The following is a 22156-nucleotide window of genomic DNA, read 5'->3' as shown; positions in this document are numbered from 1 at the left end:
TTTATGTAGCTTAATTAACGCTTTATAAAACTTATTATTTTGCCAAATTAATTATAATAATAGAATTATCAAAAATTTATTTTAAAAAATTTGTTGTAGACCGAATAGAATAGATATTATCAAATTTGTGAAGTCGTATGGCTCTTGGCTCCCGTATTCGTTAATGTTCGTTGAAATGTCCAACACATTCAATATAACTAATGCGACATGCAAATATACGTACAAATATATAATAATACGCGATAATGTATGTATACACAGTTGAGCAACCTCGACATATATCTTCTTTCATTTCTTCTTTGCCTCATTCTGTGTGAAGCGTTCAAGAGACACATTTTACTTGTGAAGTTTATGAGTAAAAGCTAAGACAACTTGGTTACGAACAGGCATTTACCACTGCCAAAAAAGTCAGATTGGATCTGATATTTGATTGGAAGGGAAAAGATGGAAGGAGATAGGCAAATTGAAATAAAATTAAAAAAGCGCCGTTGTAAAAGATATAAACCTTAGACTTTTCGTCAATGTCTTTTATTTAAGTAAAGTTGCTCCTCTTTTATTACAACTGCGCTTTCTCTAAAAAATTTTTCTTTTTTTTTTAAGACAAAATTTCAGTGAAACGCAAGAGAAACCGATCAGCATCAAAATGTTTTAGCGTGAATTTAATAACGTGATTTGAAAGGCAAAGTCTATCTTATTCATACGGACATAGAATAATATATGTACAGAGAAAAATCAACCATGTATACGTTTATAATACAAAACGTAACATTGTTTAAGTATTAAATATGCAATCGATTGAACTCTCTATGCATACACCCGAATATACGCGTGAATTTATATTATAATTTATATGTATATATACACACACACATATATGTATATACATATGTATGTATGTATGTATATATATGTATATATGTATAGATATACACTATTACATTGCGCCGTTAATCATTGTATTTTACAAGAGCATATAAATGTAAAAATCTCGTGAAGAGAGCCTTGTTGCAGGTCAACGCTTCTCTCTTACGAGTCAGTTACTTTCACTTATAACTTTTTAAAGAGAAATGAAAAAAAAGATACATGTCTTTCGTATTCACGCAGTAGTATGTAAGAAGCGATTAGGGTCAGCACTGCCAAGGCATCTCGAGTTAAAAAAGTTCTAAAGAATAATGATATTAATTGTTCGCCATGTCTCATGTACCCATGTCACATTTATCCTACACGTATTCAAGATCGAGAAAAGTCCGAGATAAGTCTACGCCAGAAGAGAATAGGGTGATAGATGGATATAGCTGCATAACGCGTATAAGACATAGAATATATATATATTTGTCTGATATTAGACATACGACATTAGGAAATTCATATGTAATACATATTAGAAACATTTGATATCAAGTATTGATATGACCTTTATATTAGACACGTAATTTTGTAATGCATATTTATTGTTATGCAAATTTCTCTGAATAGAATTTGGAAATCAACGAAAATAAAAAATGAAGACTCCAAATTGAAACAATCTTCTGCTGACAATTTGTCTTGCATAACATCATCTCTTGTATAACAAAATTTGTGTTCATTTGGTGCCATTTTGTTTATGAACTTTCTAGCGTTTAGATATTAAATTTGTTTTAGCAAATTTTTGGCTACCTGGATTGCGCGCGCGTGCACGCACGCACGCACGCACGCACGCACGCACACAGGATAAGTGTGACATGGATCAAATTCCGATTAATTCACGCGACGACATCAAGTAATGCCCGCAGTGTTTTAGTAAGGATTAAACCATTCATTTTTATTCTGTGCATCTGCCGATTAAATCAATCGCCAATCAAAGCAATTAGAATTAAATTTTCCCCAGAAATGCAAAGTTTCGGATACAAAAAGTTACAAACATGAAAGAAGATAGAAAATAAATTCTTCATGCTTTTTTGATAAATTCTTGGGGATAAAAAATCGTTGAAGAATTTTTTCTTTGAGGTTTTTCAATTTTATAATGTATACGATTGCGCGATAATAGTTGTAATAATAAAAGCATTTCTTTTTTAAGAATAACTTTTTTGAAAAATACTTTCCGTAATATTCCTGACAATATTGTGTAAATCTATTGTTTACATTATGTATGCCATCAATTTTCAGTACAATCAGGATATTTTTTTAAACGCGCATTTTAGAAAATAAATCGACCCTGTTAAGTATCCGGATGTTTACCAGCGGGTGTATGTCCGGCGTAAATATATAAATATAGTGAAGAACAAAAATTACTGATGTGAAGGCTTAAACACAATGCTAGGCAACAGGCAATAGGAATAGGAAATAAAGAAAGAGAGAAGAAGATCTTTTCTCTCTTTCATTATTTCTGTTCCTATTGTCTGTTGCCTGGTATTGTGTTTAGGCCCTAACAAGTGGCTTGTTCTTTTTCGCTGCATTGGTGCAACAGGTTAATTAGAGTAAGACGATAATTTTTTTTTCACTCCAACTTATTGCATCAGTGCAACAGTGCAGCGAAAAAGAACAGGCCAAAGATTAAACTGTACTTGCATCGTACTGCTCCCTCGTCTGTAGTGGCTGATATCGATATCGATTAACCGACTAATCGATGGAAGATATAGAAGATATTGAACTGAAAGAGTTGCAAAGAAACATATACAGAAGCAGGAATAGATATGAAAATGCGAATGTAATTCAATTTCATTACACTGGAAACATTCTTCCTTTGTTTATATAAACAAATATAAGTGCATTACTCGCGCAAACGCAATTGCGCAAAAAATTAATTTTGCTAAAAATTGACGATATTATTCTTCTCTTAGATCTGATTTTACTGAAACATTGTCAGCCGATCGTAGCCGAAATATTCCAAGGTATCTAATAAATGTTTTTGTGCCTTTTATGATAACAGATATCGGTATAACAAGATTTAGAAAGCACGTCTCATTTTTTATGTATTTTAAGTTATGTACAAATATGCGCGTACACGTGTGTGTGTGTGTGTGTGTGTATAAAGGCAAACTTGTACGCGCATTTTTAATATTGTACCTCAATAAATAATAATAGTAATAATAATAGTAATAATAATGGCGATGACAACAAAGCAACGATAAAATAATAAGTATGACAAGGGATGATAAACTATATATAATATATATAATCAAGAAACGACAGATGCTTGACAAATTTACTATAATTAACTTGTATGTCTTTTTTGTAAACACAACTCAAAGAAAGAAGCACCGTAGTATAATACGTTATTTTGTTTTGCTAATTTTTTTTATTTTTCTTTTCCTTTTCTTATTTATTAAGTACGGTCAAAAATACATTTACACTCATTTTTCAGTTAATAGTCTTATCCACATCTCTCTCTTTTTCAAATTTGTCAGAATTTCAGGTATAAACATAAGGACTTATATGAAACAATCAATTCGTTTTTGTTAAATTTTTCACATTTTGCATTCAAAACGTATCTATTATTAGGTCAGTCACAAATTTTATTTTTTCTATATTTTTGACAAATAAAATAAAGAAAAAACGAACAAAACTTTCGATTAACCTTACATATTCGTGCGCGCGTATTTATGAATAAATGACCTAATATCCATATTTTCTTTCTTATACAAAAAGAAGGGAAAAAAAACGAACGGCCTCTTGATCAACCTAATATATGTTTTTAATTCAATAAATTTATAAATCTCGGTACAAATATTTAACTATCTATAAATTTATTAACATAATACGCATCCGTTTGTTGTTTTCTTATACAATTATCTTACATTAATAAATAAGAACAAAAAATTAATTTTTTAATAAAATTAATATCTACATATATTATTGCAAAAAATTCGGACTGTATTTAATACTTAATACAATAATAGTTATTAAAATACTTGCTCTAGTAATACTGGATTACGCATTAGAGATTCACAAGAAATAGTAATATTTTTATCTTTTTCTTGATACAATGTACAATAAGAACGACTGTACTTTTTTGAGTACATATGTATGAAATAAATTACTAGAGAAAATATAGGCAAACTCGTTAATAATTTTCTTTCTTTACAAAGCTTCTCTAATAATAATAAGCAAGTGCGCAGTTTAGTATTTTCAAAGTTTGATGATCATACTTAAATGCAGTGTTATAATCTTGGCCATTTTTTGATGTTACACATGTTATACCGGTCTATGTAAGAATGATAATGAACAGTTTTTTTTAATGCTGCTCGGTCACAGAGAAAACGATTGGTATAGGGTAAATAGATATTGTAAATTACTATTAATATTGTTGAGATATGTGTAAATTTCTAAAACATGAAAAATTTGAATAAAAAATTTAAATTTTTGAAATAAAATAATCAAGATCTAAAGTAAAGCTCACTTTACTCGAGCTAGAAAATTTATTCCATCATTAATGCATATTAATTTCAGTCCAAATTATAACACTGTGTAATGAAAAAATGTTTATTTCTATGTATGTATGTGTAAAAATATCGACTTGAAGGATTTTTAGAAGTTTCTCCATCAAATATCAAGTATCAGATTGAATTTCTCATTAAATCGATCAAAAGGTTTATTTCTGATTATATCTCATCTCTAATTAATCAAACAAAAACAAAAAAGGAACAAGTTTTTTACTCAGTCTAATATTCACACTTTTAAAAGATGGGAAATGGAAAGGGAAAGAGAGAAGAAAATAAAAAAGTGCACAGGGAATACTAAACAGTACTAATCAAGATAAACAGACTTGATATCGTAAGAATCGAATAAAATATAATCTGAGCTAATCTAATTTAATTCTAGTATTACACAAAAATTTACAACTTTTTATAATCTATAGATTGAACCGATATCTCAGCTGCAACCTCTATAAGTTTCTCATTTTATATAATTTTGCTAAGATCCAGTGTTGTGTAATTTCAGTAATGAGAATTAATTTTAAATATTTTTAGTAGCTAAAACCGAGTCTTGCTCTTATCGTTATTATTATAAGGATGAAATCGTCATATTAAAGGCGCGCGCTACGTCTATTAACATATTAATTAAACTTTTATATATATAAAAGTCAAGAAGAAAGAAAAAAGGACAGAAAAATATCTAAAGTAGAGAAATCGAAGTTATTAAACAACTCTATAAATACATGCTAATTATTCAATTGTTATCTTCTTTTCTTTTAACATTCATAGTCACATATTTTTTGTATTGATATTTCATATCTATGCAAACAAATATTTGATAAGTTAAAATAAAATTTATAATATTCAAAAAATAAAAATTAAGCTAAAGCGTAAAATGGATTTACGAAATTAAAAAAATTTTTTTTTAGAAAAAAAGGGATGATAATTTCAAGTCAATTTTACTTTAATTTTCCGTCCTATAGATGTGTGAAAATATGTATCATTCTTTTTCCATTTATTAGTACTTAAATTTTCTTTTCTTTCTTCTCTCAGTTCTCTTCCTTTTTTTTCTTTTGCTTTTTCTCTTCCTTTTAATTATCCTCGTCGTTCTTTTTTGTTTCTTTTTGAATTAATATATTAATTTTCTTATTTTTCTCTTCTTTCTTTTCTTTTCCAATCTTTTCCTTCTTTTTGTCATTTATAAATTTTCTTCTTTCTCTTCTTTTATCCTCGTTATGTCCGGAGGTTGACTATCCAAAGGTTGACTATCACTATTACGGCTCGGAGTATCATAGTTAGGTGTCGCACTGGGCGCGTAAAAGTTCGCCAATTGCTCATATTGATTCAATTCTCCTGTTGTCACCTCACTATCTGACGTATTACCTCTATTGATATTTATTTTTGGGAATAATTTCTGCTCATACTCGAACCTTTCCATGTCGTGACGTTCTTCTTGATCTTTTCTCGTCATTCTCTCTTGACGACTCTGTAGCGTAGTGCTTGTAACATCATCGTCAACACGGTCACTTATAGTGGAAGATGGGCTGCCAGCCTTGGTGAACAGATGTATAGGTCGTTGGAATCCTTTAGAGAGATGAGGTGGTATAGAGACAACTTCGCATTTGCAAAAGCCAACAGTAGATAAAAGATATTGTGTAAAATTATGCGGCCGGAATTCAATACTGTGATAATTTTTATATATCCGTTCCTGAAAGATAGAAATATAATATGATAGAGATCAAATATATATCCAAATAGCAACGTGTCTGTATTGTCACTGGCATATTGTTTGCATTACATATGCATTGCTATCAGACTTGCAGCAACAAAATTCGCATTTGTTGGCAAATTGATGCCAATTCTGACAACTTTAGTAACGATTTACCAAACTTTTGTCATCATCAAAATTCATACTGTTACAATAATAATTATAAGACAATAGAATACTGCCATATGCAAGATAACTCTGACGCTATCTTGCAACCGTTAAACTGCTAGTTAAATATATTATTGCTTACGTGCCGCTTCAATTCAAAATCGTTGAAGACAAATATATGGCAAGTTGCTATAAGAGACGTAAGCATCACAAGCAATCGCAGATTTATGTGATTTTGCTCAGATGTGCTTTGTTATTTAAGTTAACTCAGAAATAATAAAAAACTAACGCACACACAATATTTTTATAATAATATACAATTTCGTTTTAAACTTGTCTCAAAAATATTATCTTCAATTAACAATCACATCAAGTATTGCTTACCGTGAGATTCTTTTTCTTAGTATAACTGGCCCAACCCTGAGGTTCCAGTACAAGAACGCCACCAGGACGTAATTGTGCGTGCATGCGTTTGAAAGCTTGTTTTAACCCAGCATCGCCAAAATTCAAGTGAATCCACTTGGTGATAGACAAGCATAAGATTGTGTCAAATTGCGACTGTTCCGCACATAGAAGTGAATCGTTTTCAAGTACATAATTACCCTGAAATCCAGCATATTTAATTTACATCGTAACACAGAAACAATATTGGACATTTAGTATATAGTTGTTAAGTATATTGCATATACAAATTATATAATTGATTACACTACCTGCACAAAAGTGACATTATATGGGAATCCTTTATGTTGTTTGTTTTTGGTAAATCCTGGAATATCTACGGGTCCATAACTAATTGGCATTGACAAAGGAAAGAAACTAGCATCTGAAGAATCTCTCTTGTCATTATCTTCATTGCTTGCAGGACTTTGCACGCAATTAACATAGTGTTTTACATTCTTTCGTGCAATATTTATCAAAGTTCTATCAATATCAATCCCTGTAACACTCTTAGCACCAAAATCCCTGGCAACTGATAAAGTAATATGGCCAATATTGCAACCAATATCTAGAATGTCCTTTCGTAGAAATAATTCCTTTCGCTGGGCAAACACATTTAATCTAGGATCTATTTCGTGATGAGGATTTCTGTATCCATAATATCTATTGTAGTTTCCATATTGATATCTAGCATCTTTAAGTCTAAAATTAGGCATTGCAAGCTGTTGCTTCTTCTTTTTATCCTGACTGGGTCGATGTTGAGGTCTGGGCTTCCATGCACCAGGCTGAGGAATAACAGGGCTCACTATCTTATCTTTTGCATCAATTTTTCTCAATCTTTTATCCTTTATTTCCTCTAAACCTTTTAATCGTAATCTATTTTTATCTTTCTGTGGACTTTCTGTTTTATTTTCTTTTTGACAATTTTCACTTTGTATATTTAGTGCATCTTCTAAATTAATTTTTTCACTGGAAAATCTTTCTGTTGAAAGTTCCACTGTACCATTTCCTCCAGTTTCTCTTGATTTTTCATTAGGCTCAGCCTTTTCGTACATAAACAAAAAATATGTACATATATATGAATTTCAATTATTACATAGTATAAATAATACATATAAATATTACGTATGTGCATGCATATAATAACAAGAGCTAATACATTAAGTATTGTAAAAATTACATTAAGTATTTAAAAAATGTTAAGAGTTCAAATAATGTAAACTGTGCAATCCAAAATTACAAAAAAGATCTATGTTTATAATTGCAAATTATCTTATCTCTATGAACAAATGTATAAAATATAAACAAATTGCTACTTATAAGTAAATATAAATAAATATTTCACAAATTTACCATTTTTCCTTCATCTTTTCCAGATCCAGAAAAAGCTCTCTTTCTCTTCTTATTTCTTCGTTTCGAATTTCTTTTAGTAGGCGAAATGAGCTGTTTTTCATATTCTTCGTTATCGTTACAATTTATCAAATTCAAAGGATCACAAATATTTGGAGGAATAATCACTTCAATAATTTCTTTTTTATGCTTTGGAGTAGGAAGTGGACTTGATTTTGGAGTCACTGCATTCATAGCTCGATTTATTTCTTCATCCTGCATGCTATTTAGATTTAAGGGGTCACAAATGTTGCCTCCGAGCAAAAATTTTGTGGGAGGAATAATGACACCTTCCTTCTTTCTACGTTTGTAGGGAGGAAAGGACTTTCCGTTGTTGCAGAAACTGCTTTGAGGTCGCTTTCTATTACTGAATTTAAAATAGCGATTATCATCATGCTTGTTGTGCTTTTTGTATGAGAGATTAGAGACTTTTCTAGCTTTTTCATTCTCCTTCTTGTTGCTTTGACCCACTTTTAGAGGACGATCCACTTGTACAGAGGACATTTTGTTCAATCTGAAAAATAAAAGCAACATGAAAATATAAACAATGCAGACAAGCAAAAAACGCAAAAAATATAAAAATGATTAATGCTTCAGTTGTGTGTGTGTGTGTGTCTATTTTATTTTACTTTTTATGAAATTCAACACATTCAAAACAAATTTAAATAGTAAAAGCGTAAAAAATAGTTAATACAAAAAGGAAAGAAAAGTATATTCTTTTTACTTGCTTGCACTTTTAACATTTTTCCAATCTAACAGTATATAGCTCGAGGAGAAATGTCTGTTTATTTAATTTTCTACAATTGACGTTAGTTGCATTTTCTGTATTCATTTGCTCGAAATATTCATCCTTTTTTGAGAGAGAAAGGAGAGAAGGAAAGAGAGAAGAAAATACGGAAGAACGTAAGCAAAGAGCAAGATACAAAGTATTTTTAGCAATTTGTAGTAACGTTGGACGCCGGCGCAAAGAACCAATGTTCGCGACGTTCACATAACAGCGCGCATGCGACACAGCGTGACGCGCTACTGCTGCTGCTATCGCCGCTACGGGCCGCTACCGTTGCTGCCGTCGCTGCCGACAGCGACAGCACGTCGTGAATTCGCCATATTCGACATTGCGGATTTTCTTTCCGTCAACGTCCACGCCGCCGATTACGAATATGTATGCTTACATCGACAAACGAACACTCTGATCCGCCTCTATCTTCCAATTGCTCGTACGGCCAACTTGACGATAATTCTGTCGATGCGTCTCGCTTGCAACTCCGACGTTCATGTGACGCCTGCCCGTCTACGATGGCGAATAACTGCTTGTCGGATGCGAGCCGTGCGAGTACCGACCGAAAGCTCGTGCCGCCATTTTCCTATTAGACTCCGCCGGACAACAGGGTCGTATTAATCGTACGAATCACGAGAGACTACTATGAAGGAAATTATGAAATTTCAAGATAGTTCAAATATGTATTTTTCTATTTGACTAATTTGATTTGAAAAATTACTTTAGTAATTTTTTTATTTCGTTTATTTCAAAAATCCATTTATAATATCTTTCCAAGACACACACATAATACACGTAGGAAATAATTTGCAAATAAGTAAATAAATAAATACTGCGATCTATTAAATTAAAGCAGAAAAGACTGTCACATTGTTTACTTTTTTATTTTATACGCAAACTTAATTATTATAATATAGTAGATATGCAAGAAATATATGTAATATTATGTTATGTACTTGGAATGGAACAATGAAACTGCGTTTATTTATTAGAGATCGATCATGTAATCATCGCTTTCAAAACTTAAATTCTTATTTTCCGCTGTATCTATTACACATGAACTTTTTTATTCGTGCGATCACAAATTATTAAACGTAATTAATATGCGGATATTAAAGAAAATTATTAGGATTAATATCCGTGATAGCTTTAACGTAGTATACCAAAAAATTTTTGTGAAAAACGTCGCATATATTTCTAAGATTATGATGTGGTAATTTATAATTTTTTCACATATATAATTATGTAATTGCGTGAATAAAAAATTTTACGCAGAATATATATTAGATACAGCGGAAAGTGAAAAGTTTCACAAAACTACACGATAAAAGATACCCTTTGAAACTACTAGCACATTAATGGACAATCTGAAGTAAGTCGTTTGTAAATCGACCGATGCAGTAGTGATGGGTGATGATCTACGAGAGATCAAATCAGCCCGCAATAACGAACCCGCAATAGCCGTATTCACGCTCGTGTAGACCCCGTTTAACGTAGCGGTGGTACCTTTTTCGCCTGTTAAATTACTTTTGTCACGCTTAAATTTTACCTCTCATTAGGCTATCCTCTATTTTTGTAGAAAACGGAAAAATCTTGCGAATTCGGAAGATTTGGCAATTTTACGAAGAATGGCCAAGAGTCGCGACAAACATGACCGTGAGTCAGATTATACGGGGCAAACAACGATGTGGTTCTTCAAAGACCAGGATCAACGTGACATTGACATGGAAGTAGGACAAACGACTTCACGGGTCAGTCAAGAGGAATGTAATCAATTTTTATCAATTAATCAATCAAATCTATTAAAACTTACAATTAATACATTTAGTGATGATTATTTAGTAAAAAGATGTAATCATTTTCCGATTACGAGAAGTAATCACTCTTTTTCTAAAACTTTTGCTCATTTAGAAAATGAATCATTCTTCGAATTTGTTATAATAAATTAAATGTAATATAAAAAATTGTACGCTCAAGCGCGCATTTATTAATAATAATACTAATAATAATACTAATAATAATAATAATAATAATAATAATAATAATAATAATACATATCTCTCTCGGATAATTCTGATCACAACAAATCTACATTTCTCTCTCTCTCTCTCTCTCTCTCTCTCTTCAATGTAAATACTCCTATATAAATCCAGAGAGAATTTAAATTATTGAATTAAATTGATATTGGAAATACGCGTGTAACATATATTAGAAATCTATTTTTATTTACAGAACAAAGCGTGGGATAACTCCTTGCTTTCTACTTACACATGCCAATTATTCGCAATTTCCCCCACAACAAGAATAACTACGCCTGTACCTCCAAATGCTCCTATCAAACCGAGAAAACTTTTCTCTAAAGAAGGTTTAAAACCTAAAAAGCTTCGATTCACGGATAAAGACAAGAACGAAGTAAAAAACGAAAATTGCTTTAAAAAAAGTACAAATTTTTCAATCGAGATGTCGAAAGAAGAACTCTCGAAGCAACAAAGCGAATCAAAAGGAATATTAGAACGCGAGAATTTGAGTTTTATGTTGCAAAGTATACGACTTGAGCTAGACAATAAGGAGAACAGGCAATATGGACAAGAACGATATGAAAGAAGAGCTAGAAATAATCGTTTTATCGTAAAAGAACATGCGAGAAATAACAATAATTCTTCACAATCCTCAAAATTGAACTGTAGCTCGAAAGGTGAATTTCTACACTTCCGTATATAAACTGCTGCAGAAGATTGTTACAATTATTAAACTAGCACAATGATATTTTAATGTCATGATGATAAGAAAATAACAACAATAATAATAATAAATTAATGTGTTCATTGAATATTAAAAAGATACTCAGTGTGACATTACAATGATGATTAAATCAGTATATTCATGATTAATAAATCACATTAGAGTGAATGTGATTATTATCAGTAAACAGCTACATTAAATGTTAATTAATTATTAGATAATAATATATTATTGTATATAAAATTAGTATATTGATGATTAATTAATTGTCCCTATAATATTTATTATTAAAATAATAGAAATGTATTTTAAAAAACTAAAATGTGTAAAATGTTATATACTTTTATTTTCTTGTAATAAGATATAATAAAATGGCCATACACATAAACTTATTACATAAAATGTAAAATATTGCCTTTATGTGATTCAATCGATTACAACGATAATAGACGCGTCATATAAATCTATACATGAATCTATGAAAATATGAATCTCATCCTTGGAAATCAATAAATTATAAAAAAGCATGATACATTTAATCTAGTAATGTAGCTAAAAATTGTATATTTCGTAAATACATTAAGAGCACATTTATGTCAAAAGCCAAATATATTAATTATCTTGCAGAGACAAAGTGATGGTATATAAACAAACATATGTTCGCGTGCACACACGTTCCAAGATTCTTTTATGCTTCGATATTCACTTATGTATATATTTTTACAAACGATTTGCTTCGTATGTTTTAACATCATTCACGAATAACCCCCCAAAAAACTCGTAATAAGGTTTATAAACAATGCGGAATTTTTCTTCTTTTTTTAGATTTTAATAAATGCCCTGTCACATTGTTGCCATGTAAGACTACATGGAGTAAGGTAGAGAAATTATTACAATTTCAAAGAGACACTGGTATGTGGATTCAGTGCTGTAGAAAAAACTGCAATAAATGGCGATACTGTGACGATTTTCATGATCCTGTGGATGTACCAAAGATTTGGTACTGCGAAATGAACTCAAGTACTTCTGTACCACTGTATTATGTACACGTAAACGATAAATATTAAATTATTACTTGAATAATACTATATAAAGACATTAGATACAATGTATACGTGATACACACATATGCAACACAGTATTTTATATGTATGCATATATAATACCTTAAATGTAAACATGTTGCTAGATAAAGCTCTTGCTTCTTGTTTCGTACCGCAAGTACCAAATACGAAAGAAGTAGAAGAGGATTTAATAGAAAATAAATATAATGCCGGAAGTCTTGTGTGGGGTCACGTAGATGGTTATCCATGGTGGCCCGCAATTGTAGACGATTGCCCTGAAACTTTACAGTTCTATGAATTACAAGAATCATCAATAATCCCTGTAAGTTCCAGAAAATATAACTACATTTATGAAATAATTAAAATTTTGTTTATAACATTTATGTTTATTTATATTTTTACTGCGTTACATTTTATTTTTTATTATATATTAATTCATTTAATTAATAATTCTTTTATAACTTGTAAAATTTCAATCAGAACTTAATTATAATAAAATGACTGATATTTTTGCAGGTAAAATACCACGTGACCTTCTTCGAAGATAATATTCAATGTGCTTGGCTTAATGTAAAAAACATCAAAGCTTTCACGAAATATAAGAAAAGCACTCTTGTGAAAGAGGTACCTTAATTATTATAAATCTTATTAGAAGTATTAATTACTCATTTCTCTTACAAATATTAAAAAGTATTTAGAGATTTCTTATTATTATTGTTTTTTAAATTAAATTACTATTTTTAATATTCTCTTTATTTTATTTTTCTTCTTTGCACTTTTGTTTATTCATATTTTATTATTTAAGCAGAACAAATTCTACAAAGCAAATTATAAAAAATCGCTGGAAAAAGCTTACGCCTTGGCACAAAGCACGATTTCATTATCAATAATCGAGAGATTACAAAGATTCAGTTGTATTTCACGCCTAAAATTACATGCCAAGATCTGTGATTCAATAAATGAGGAGCAAGATGATGAAATTCCCATCATCCCAACTAAACTCAATCAATCATATTGTGTTAAAAAAGTTTTATTTTAAAAACAAACATTGCACAAAAGGCAATTCTAAATATCTACAAATAGAGAAAAGTACATATTGTTATTATTATATATATCAATTTTTACATATATACTTATATCTTTTCTTAATTGTATTTTATTGTGAAAACAAGTTTTAGAAATTGTTAAAAATTTATATTTTATTTAAAAAAAGAAATCAGTAGCGAGTCTTTAATTTATGTTTAATTTAGAAATATAAAATTTTGAGAGAAAGATTCTTGAGAAATGTTTTCAGTTAAAATAAAAATTGGTCGATCGCTATGCTATATGCATAATCATACATCGATATAACATGTCGAGATGTCGATACAACAGATTAGATGTATACGTCGATATAAGAACATGTACCTATAACATATTATAAAACGTTCTATTGTTAATATATCTGATTTTAGTATTAATGTAGTGTCAAAATAAAAGTGCATATAATATTAAAAATAAAAAATATAGAATATTATTTTTATTATTTTTAATAACATATATATATTTTTTAATTTTCTATGATTCATGAATTATTGTTTACTTAGATGACACGTTAAACATAACATTAACATAATTTACACAGTTTACATTATGTACACGTTAATTAAAATTATTTATATTTTACGCATTAATGTCAAAACCTGCAGCATAAGTATCACGCGTTTAAAAAATAAGAAATCTATTTTATCGATTGATATGAAATTAATTCGTTTCACATAATAGTTCGCAACAAGAAATATGGAACAGAGGGCCACTGTCGTAAATTTTAATTACAATTAAATGACGCACATAATAATAAGAAAAAGGAATAAGATTTATGTTGTACGAATATTACAAAATATTCAATTTCTTAGGGACAAAGAATAAAAAATAATAACACACATTTTATAACAATTTTGGAAAAGGTTAGAAAAAGAAAATCAGAAATGTAAAAAAATTTGTACAATTAAGGAAAATTATTGAATAGATTTAGATATATTTAAATTTTAAAAAACGTTATAAAATATTCTTAAGGGGATGCTGAACCTGTCCTGTTTTACCGATTATTTTTTTAATTAAAATTTTTTTTTTCGTTTTTTGTATAAAATTCTTACGTGCACCTTATGTCACCGTCTGTACTTTAATTGTAGAAAATGATTTTTAATTCTGTAAATACAATTAAAAGATTAGTGAATTGGAAATAATCAAAATAATTGGTAAAACAGGACAGGTTCAGCATGTTAATTTAAAGTAAATCAAATTAAATTTAAAAAGAATGTATAATATTAGAAAAATTAGAAGGGTAAAAAAAATTTAAAAGAGAAATTGAAAGAAATAAACTTGATAAAACCCAAGGAATTACCTTTCTTAATTATTTTCTTTACATATATTATGTTATTGGTACCTTAATGAATAATTATATATTATACATATTTTACAAATAAAAACTTTCTGTTTTTCTAATGTTCTACATTTTTAATTTGCGTGCTTGCAAAATTAAAATAATTCTCTTATAATAGTTACATATTTGTACAAGGATTACAGTTCTCTAAGTTTTTTAAAAAGTACTCCTTAATAGTTTATAAATTATAACGGTATCACATGTAGGATTGTGATAGCTCTTTTCGGCATATTAAATGGCGGCATACTAAATATTAAAATAATATTAGGAAATAATTGTAACTGAAAAGCAAAACGGTAGTTATAATTTATATTTTTTATTGATGTCATCGATGTGCACGTACAGTGTATTAGTTCACTGAACAACGGTGAGACGCGCGGTATCCGCTGACGTCATGATGACCCGACGCGACCCCAGTGAACCCCGGCAGCGATATTAACATAACGATTTACAATTGCTTATATATACGCGTACAATCGGTTGGTTTCCGCTCATTGACTCTCTTTTCGCGTATCCATTTCACATGCGCGTGTTTCTAATAAATCCGCTATTAAAATCATTTCAAAACAATCTACGAAGGGCAAATAAATATATATGCATAAATTCATAATTGGGTTGTTGCATGTCGAATTTTGCAGGATTTAGAGAGTTTCCGTTTCACAAACATACTATTTAAATTATAATCTTCTAAAGATTATGAAAACTGAAACGCATACGTAGTGCTTGAGAAAATTTTTGAAATCCGAATGGATTAAGAAAATTCTTTTTCTAATTCTCGTTTATATACATGGAAACATCAATTAGAAATTCTTTCGTCGCGTAATGAAATTTTCCATGGAAACGGAAATTGTATGTACGATGACAATCTAAGAGCCACGCCCGGCCGTATATAAAGGGAATGGCCAAACGATGTAGAAGAGGGCCTCTCTTTGACTATCTTCCTCTCTTTTTGCCATCGATCCTCTATCTATGGCACTCCCATGTTTGTCAACGACCTACGCCCCCATCATCACACAGTTTCTAAACTATACAGCTATAATCAACTGTAATCCTCCGAGGATCGAAAACGCTACAATTACCAAAATATGTAATTTTTTGTGCTCATGATCTTTATATAAAAATAAAATGCGATAAATACACACACACACACACACACCACACACACACGTTATACCGCGCGTTCAAATGTCGTTACAATAATATGTAAAATTCCTCAAGAGCTACGTTTATATGGTTAATTTTTTTGGAAAGATTTCTTTACATAGATGTTTTCTTTTATAATTCTTTCTTTGTGTAATTTGTATGTAATCTCTTATATATTCTCTTATAAAAATGGTTTCTCTTCACTGCGTTTTCTGCCTAAGAGCCGAAAATTGATTGTTACGCCATTGGCAACTGCGTTGATCTCGAGCGAACGCGTTTACAAAACGTAATAAAAAAAAGGGAAGCTAATTATAGTTGCGGTCTGTCTTGGAGAACCGAAGGGGCGAAAGAGAACACAACGACAAAATGAAAATGAAAAGTACTCGTGCAGTAGAGGGGGAGGCAGGAAAGAGTGTCTTTTCGAGTGTCGCATATCCCATCGAGAGGCTGCAATATGAAGCAATTTTGAGAGAGACAATTTTTCTTTTTATACCATATCATTTGCTACATATCTTTCATATAATATATCGTATTACATTTCTTATACAAATTTGAAAATCTTATAAAATCTTGTATTGTGAGCAATACGTGATTCTAAATTGTTTTTTATTTTCTAAACGTTTCAGATTGTTATTATTCATATAAATTAATCTTTTTATGGATATAAATATAATATTTCTTATTAAAATCAATATCAATTTTTCATCGAGGATAGCAAAACGGTTCTATTCTGGGACGTTAAATTAATTATAATTAATTGAACAATTTGAATCATTATGTTGTGATCGATTTTTCGAGATAATGATGGAGTAATAACGTGAGATTTCGAGACTGTAAAATCTCACAATCTTATACTCGCCTAGCAACACGATTTGAAACTGAAGTCATGGGAGCATGTGATAACAAGAATGCGTGTACCCGGGCAACCATATCTCGGGTTATCGGCTTTTTTTGGTGACAGTAGTGAGTAGCGAGCGCGGAAAGTGTATATTAACTATGCGAAAGATATCAATACCACTGGAGCACAGGTCATCGAGCGAGAGATAGATCTGAGACGCCAATAAATCGAGAATTAGCTGCCTTTCACTCAAAATAATATACATTAAAATATAGAATTGCAAAGTAACACGCGCAGCCACGCGCTATTCACACAAATTAATGTTGTATGTAAAACTAAATGAATTTCTTTCACAGAAACGACTTTTATCGCGCATTAATTTCTTATGCAATTATATAGCACAATAGTAAATTCTAAAGGTCTTTTTAATTTAAGCAGTTTCAATAGCTATATCAGAATAGAAGACGAAGAAAAGGAAAGAAAAGTGGAAAAAAAGAATGGAAAAAATCCTGAAAGATAAAATTCACTTTCTAAATATTATTTCGAAAATTGCGACGAAGAATATAGCGGTCAATGTCATCGGATTACTATTAGCCGAGACGCCTGGTATATTTTCGTCGTGGCCTACTAATACGCTTTACAAAGCAGGTCTCGTCTCAGCTCATTCCTCTATAGATTTGATTCCTTTATAAGACTCTGATAATACAGAATATAAAAAATGTTATTATGTTCCAAAAAAATTAGTAGTACATTTTAAGTGAATATACAATAGTATAACGATAGATAAACAATAATTAAAAACTCTGGGACATCTGCTGTGCTTAAAATATTTCGACCATTTAAAACTTTTGCATTTCTGCAAGTCTATTGTTAATTCTTATCACATACATATAATTGCTGGTTATCACTTTGTAAATATCTTCCCTTATTAATACATATAAAAACATTTAAAACTAGTGATAGAAATACGTCATTCTCTGTCACATTTCCACATTAAGGAAACAATTATTAAAGAATACGTACATTATCATTAGAATCATGATTACAAATTTTGTGTGTGTGTGTGTGTGTGTGTATCTTGTATTCTAATATTTAAAAATGCGAAAAGTGTGACAAATCTAATGATTTCTTTTGTCAGATATATTTGTTAAGAAAGAAGAAAATATATTTTATTTCAAATTATCATCGAAAAATTCGTCGCTGATATTAAAATCATGAATTGTGAAATAAAAACTCATTCCATATCATAAAAAATTTGATATATATCTATATCTTGATGGTAATAATCTTATCGTAATGTCTGTCAAATATCTCAAATATTATTTCTACCAAGAATTTGAGTTTTACATTTCAGTTTTACATCCTAGCAGTTTATCGGTCAAGTTTTCAAACGGTCTCTGTACATGGTGTGACGATAGGTGAAGTATTACGGAATCACGTGCGCGCTTCCATATATTCATGAAGTCACAGTCGCTCGCAAGGAAAAGTGCATTTGCATGTGAACAGTGTGGGTCTCTTCGGGTCGGCAAATATCTGACTTTGTTCAACGTATAATTAATTTCGTACTTAAAGTGGGTTTTTCCACAATATAATTTTTTAAGAAGGATAAGAAACCGTTATTCATTATTGATCATATTTTTAAACGAGAAAATTATTATAAACAAAAATTTTTCATAAATTTAAGAGATATGAATTCACGATTATTTTAAGAAATATTATATAACATGATAAAAAAGAAATTAAATTACTTTTTGTCTTTTATGTGTTTAAAAATATTAATTAAAAATAACATGAAAGGAATTGAATTTCATATGATGATCTTTATACGTATATATCTACCATCCTTGCTCTGCGCATCGAATTTATTTTGCTGTACTGTTATCAACGAAGCCTCTAGCCCTATTTCGTAAGAAGAACGAATAACGAATGCGTCGTTTCGATAAAATTTTTTGAATTTAGGTCACAGGGCAACGTTACGGGGTCGTCGAGAATAAGTCGATAAGATTGTCGATGTCGAATGGTTATAAGTGCATCGGTTATGTAAAACGATACAACGAAAACGAAATGGATTCTGGGACGACAAAATAACACGTTAATATGAAATCAAGCTCTTATTAAAATTTAATGTTACGATTGCTTGCCCAAAATTTTCCGAAAAATATTCTTTTATTCTATTTCTATATATTTGACATCTATCTTTCCCCTCATATATATTTTAATTTACTTCACTTTTTTTATTTTATTTTATTTCTCATTAATATCCATTCTTCACTTAAGATCTGTTTTTTTTTTATAATTAAACTAGCATATATTCAAAGTAAAATACATACATGTTTAAAATTTACAAGAAAACCTCGCGAACTCGAAAATTCAGATTTTAATGAAACTTGGCATAAATGTAGAAGGGGTAAATACATGAATTTAGAAATTTTTAGTTGATGCCCAAAAACGTTTTGAAGGGGTAAAACCACCCTTCAAAGTTAAAACATTTTTGCGGTGTTTTCAACTTTGAAGTGTGTTTCGCCCCTTCAAACCGTTTTTAGGCACCAACTAAAAATTTGTAAATTCATGTATTATATTCACCCCCTCTACATTTATGCCAAGTTTCATTAAAATCTGAATTTTCGAGTTCGCGAGGTTCCCTTGTTAGTGAAAACGAAAAGGCAAGTATTAGTGCAGTAAAACGCGGAGATATATGTATACAGAAAACATATTTTTCATTCTTATTTCTTTCTTTCTCTTATTTTCTATGTATATAAAATTTAATATAATCATATATTTTATCCAAATTTATTACGTTTAATTTGATTTTTTGCTTTATCTTTTATATTATTTTGCAAAGTTTTATATTTTTATTTTATTCTGTGATAAAATATAATAAATATGTTTCTTAGAACATTGAATAACCATTAATATCAAATAACAAACCAGATATTTTCACTATCACATTAATATCGCCTGGCGTATATTTTGTGTGATCATTTACTCGCGTTTATTTCTCATATGAACGACGGTCAGGCGAACTAAGTGCGATTGGAAAACAAAATTTGAATTTCGAATATCCGATTCCTATATATATTGTAAATATATATAATTCAATCTTTGCTCACTTCATTCTCGTTATTCGAGTGCAAGTTGAAATAAGTTTTGTATAAATTGGCAAAGTCTTACAATAAGAGTCCTACGACACTGGGCGGCCCTACGTATGCGTGTTTAATTATTGGAACGCACGCACAGCGATCCAGCGAGAAAGCATGTTTAACCTGCTGATCAAGAGGCGTGGTGGCATTTGGACGTCACATATACGCACGTAAGTAATGTTTGGATGTAAATAGAGTAATCATAATAGAAGTTAAAAACGCTCATTTTATATATTTTACACATGCACAACAAATTTTCTCAAATGTACTTTCCAAAAAAAATTAAGTTGTATAGTAAAGTAATGAAATGTGAAAGTTACGAGAAATAATCGGAGATTCTTCACGAACACAACCTAACAAATAATAAAATGCTAAATAATAATTTTTCAAATATACTCAAAAAAGTGAAAAAAAAGTTAATCTAGTGCAACACAACCATATCAGTTGATTATTTCTATTAGTGCAAAAAAAGTTAATCTAGTGCACCACAATCATATCAATTGATTATTTCTATTCAGAAAATGAAAGATTTGAAAAATAAATCTTGAAGAAAAATGTTTATTAAATTATATAGATAATATTCTTTTATATAATTATTTCCAGTTTATGTAATTAACAATAAATAATAAAATTGTAAATAATTAAAGTAATTAAATTGTATCTTTCATTCATATATATTGCTTTTACAAAAATAAGTATAATAAATTAACTGCTTTTGATAATTGAAATTGTTAAGTTAGAATTGAAAGATTGGTACTTTCTTACTATAAGAGATTTAATTTTATTGTTTATCGTTTTTTAAAAAATTAATGTTTTTTTAAAGTTGTTTTGCTGTTTATTTGACAATCATTTAACAAAATAATATTTTCAACCTGTAATAAGTGTTGGTATTTTTTTGTAATTTTTAATAAAATTCATAGACTGAATGTGAGAAAATTATTTTTCTATCCGAATAGAAAGAATAAATTTTGATATAAAGTTTAATATGTTGTAATAATAAATATTTATACGTACACAGCATAAAATTGAATACAAATTCTCTTATATTCATAAAAATATACACAATATCAATATACATTGCTAAGTGGTGAACTAATAATTAATCCAATAGAAACAGTATATTTTAAAAAATTTTCATTTTATTTACATCTGTATATTTGTATCGAGTTAATAAATATATATAATAATCTATAATATTATAATAAAATAGTGTATGTATTACTATAGCTGGAATTAGAGTACAAACCGGTTTTGAAGCGAATCGATCGGCCAAACCAAATTTGGATGAACCAAAGGTAAAGCCCATAAAGTTTCGACAAACTTTATTTAGATTGATTCATGTTTTATGAATTAAAATCATCTTATTTATAATATCCAAACTGTTGACGATAAATGATTACATGTCATCTTAACAATGTTACAAATTTTTTTCACTATACTGCTAAAATACATCTGAGATATAAAAGTATAAAATAATAATAATCTCATTAATATATATAGTTATTTTTTCTTATACTAATTTCAATATGTGAACCAAAATCTGAGCTAACACATAAATGTAATTTTAAAATATCTTTGTAATAATTAAGAACACATGTAAGAAAGCTAAAAACCAAAATTAAATTAAAATTTAATTTAATGAAAATAAAAGTACAAATAAAGTGCAATGTTTTTATTAATAGAAATGTAGAAGTGTAGGAATTTTGAATCTAGACTAAAAATGATGGAAAAAATGCACAACTTTTGATCAACGTTTGATCGGAATAGTTATCAAAATATGTAGGCAAGGGATATTTTGTGTTTTTGATACTCTTAACGTAGCGTACAGACGATGGCACGTAAATGCAGTCATTGCCCTGAGCCGCCGCTGGCTGGTATGGCGCGGCGGGCGGCGGGCGGCGAGCGGCGGACGACGGACGACCGGCCGGC

The 22156-nt window shown here is 29.7% G+C and overlaps 2 protein-coding genes across 6 annotated transcripts; one reads left to right on the top strand and one right to left on the bottom strand.

Moving 5' to 3' along the window:
• Positions 1 to 3651: 3651 nt before the first annotated feature.
• LOC105828625 (7SK snRNA methylphosphate capping enzyme bin3) lies at positions 3652 to 9486 on the bottom strand. Of its 3 annotated transcripts, none has more exons than XM_012667080.3 (5): positions 9273 to 9486; positions 8065 to 8614; positions 6984 to 7754; positions 6655 to 6873; positions 3652 to 6102 (listed from the first exon to the last, which is right to left on the bottom strand). In XM_012667080.3, the coding sequence occupies exons 1-5, from the start codon at positions 9374 to 9376 to the stop codon at positions 5593 to 5595; spliced, it is 2154 nt and encodes a 717-aa protein (XP_012522534.1). In that variant the 5' UTR covers positions 9377 to 9486; the 3' UTR covers positions 3652 to 5592. The 3 variants fall into 3 exon arrangements, with proteins under 3 accessions (XP_012522534.1, XP_012522535.1, XP_012522536.1); XM_012667081.3 differs by lacking the exon at positions 9273 to 9486 and adding an exon at positions 8825 to 9210; XM_012667082.3 differs by lacking the exon at positions 9273 to 9486 and adding an exon at positions 8829 to 9210.
• LOC105828627 lies at positions 9404 to 14537 on the top strand. Of its 3 annotated transcripts, none has more exons than XM_036291518.1 (7): positions 9404 to 9501; positions 10458 to 10629; positions 11111 to 11573; positions 12446 to 12640; positions 12810 to 13006; positions 13201 to 13308; positions 13490 to 14537. In XM_036291518.1, exons 2-7 carry the CDS (start codon positions 10507 to 10509, stop codon positions 13721 to 13723), a joined length of 1320 nt encoding a protein of 439 aa, XP_036147411.1. In that variant the 5' UTR covers positions 9404 to 9501; positions 10458 to 10506; the 3' UTR covers positions 13724 to 14537. The 3 variants fall into 3 exon arrangements, with proteins under 3 accessions (XP_036147411.1, XP_036147412.1, XP_028047072.1); XM_036291519.1 differs by lacking the exon at positions 9404 to 9501 and adding an exon at positions 9563 to 10377; XM_028191271.2 differs by lacking the exon at positions 9404 to 9501 and having other exon boundaries at positions 9563 to 10629; positions 13493 to 14537.
• Positions 14538 to 22156: the final 7619 nt, after the last annotated feature.

Source organism: Monomorium pharaonis, chromosome 8, assembly GCF_013373865.1.
Source record: "Monomorium pharaonis isolate MP-MQ-018 chromosome 8, ASM1337386v2, whole genome shotgun sequence".
Lineage (NCBI taxonomy): Eukaryota > Metazoa > Arthropoda > Insecta > Hymenoptera > Formicidae > Monomorium > Monomorium pharaonis.
Note: the sequence above shows the minus strand (reverse complement) of the source record. Positions and strands in the feature narration are given on the sequence as shown.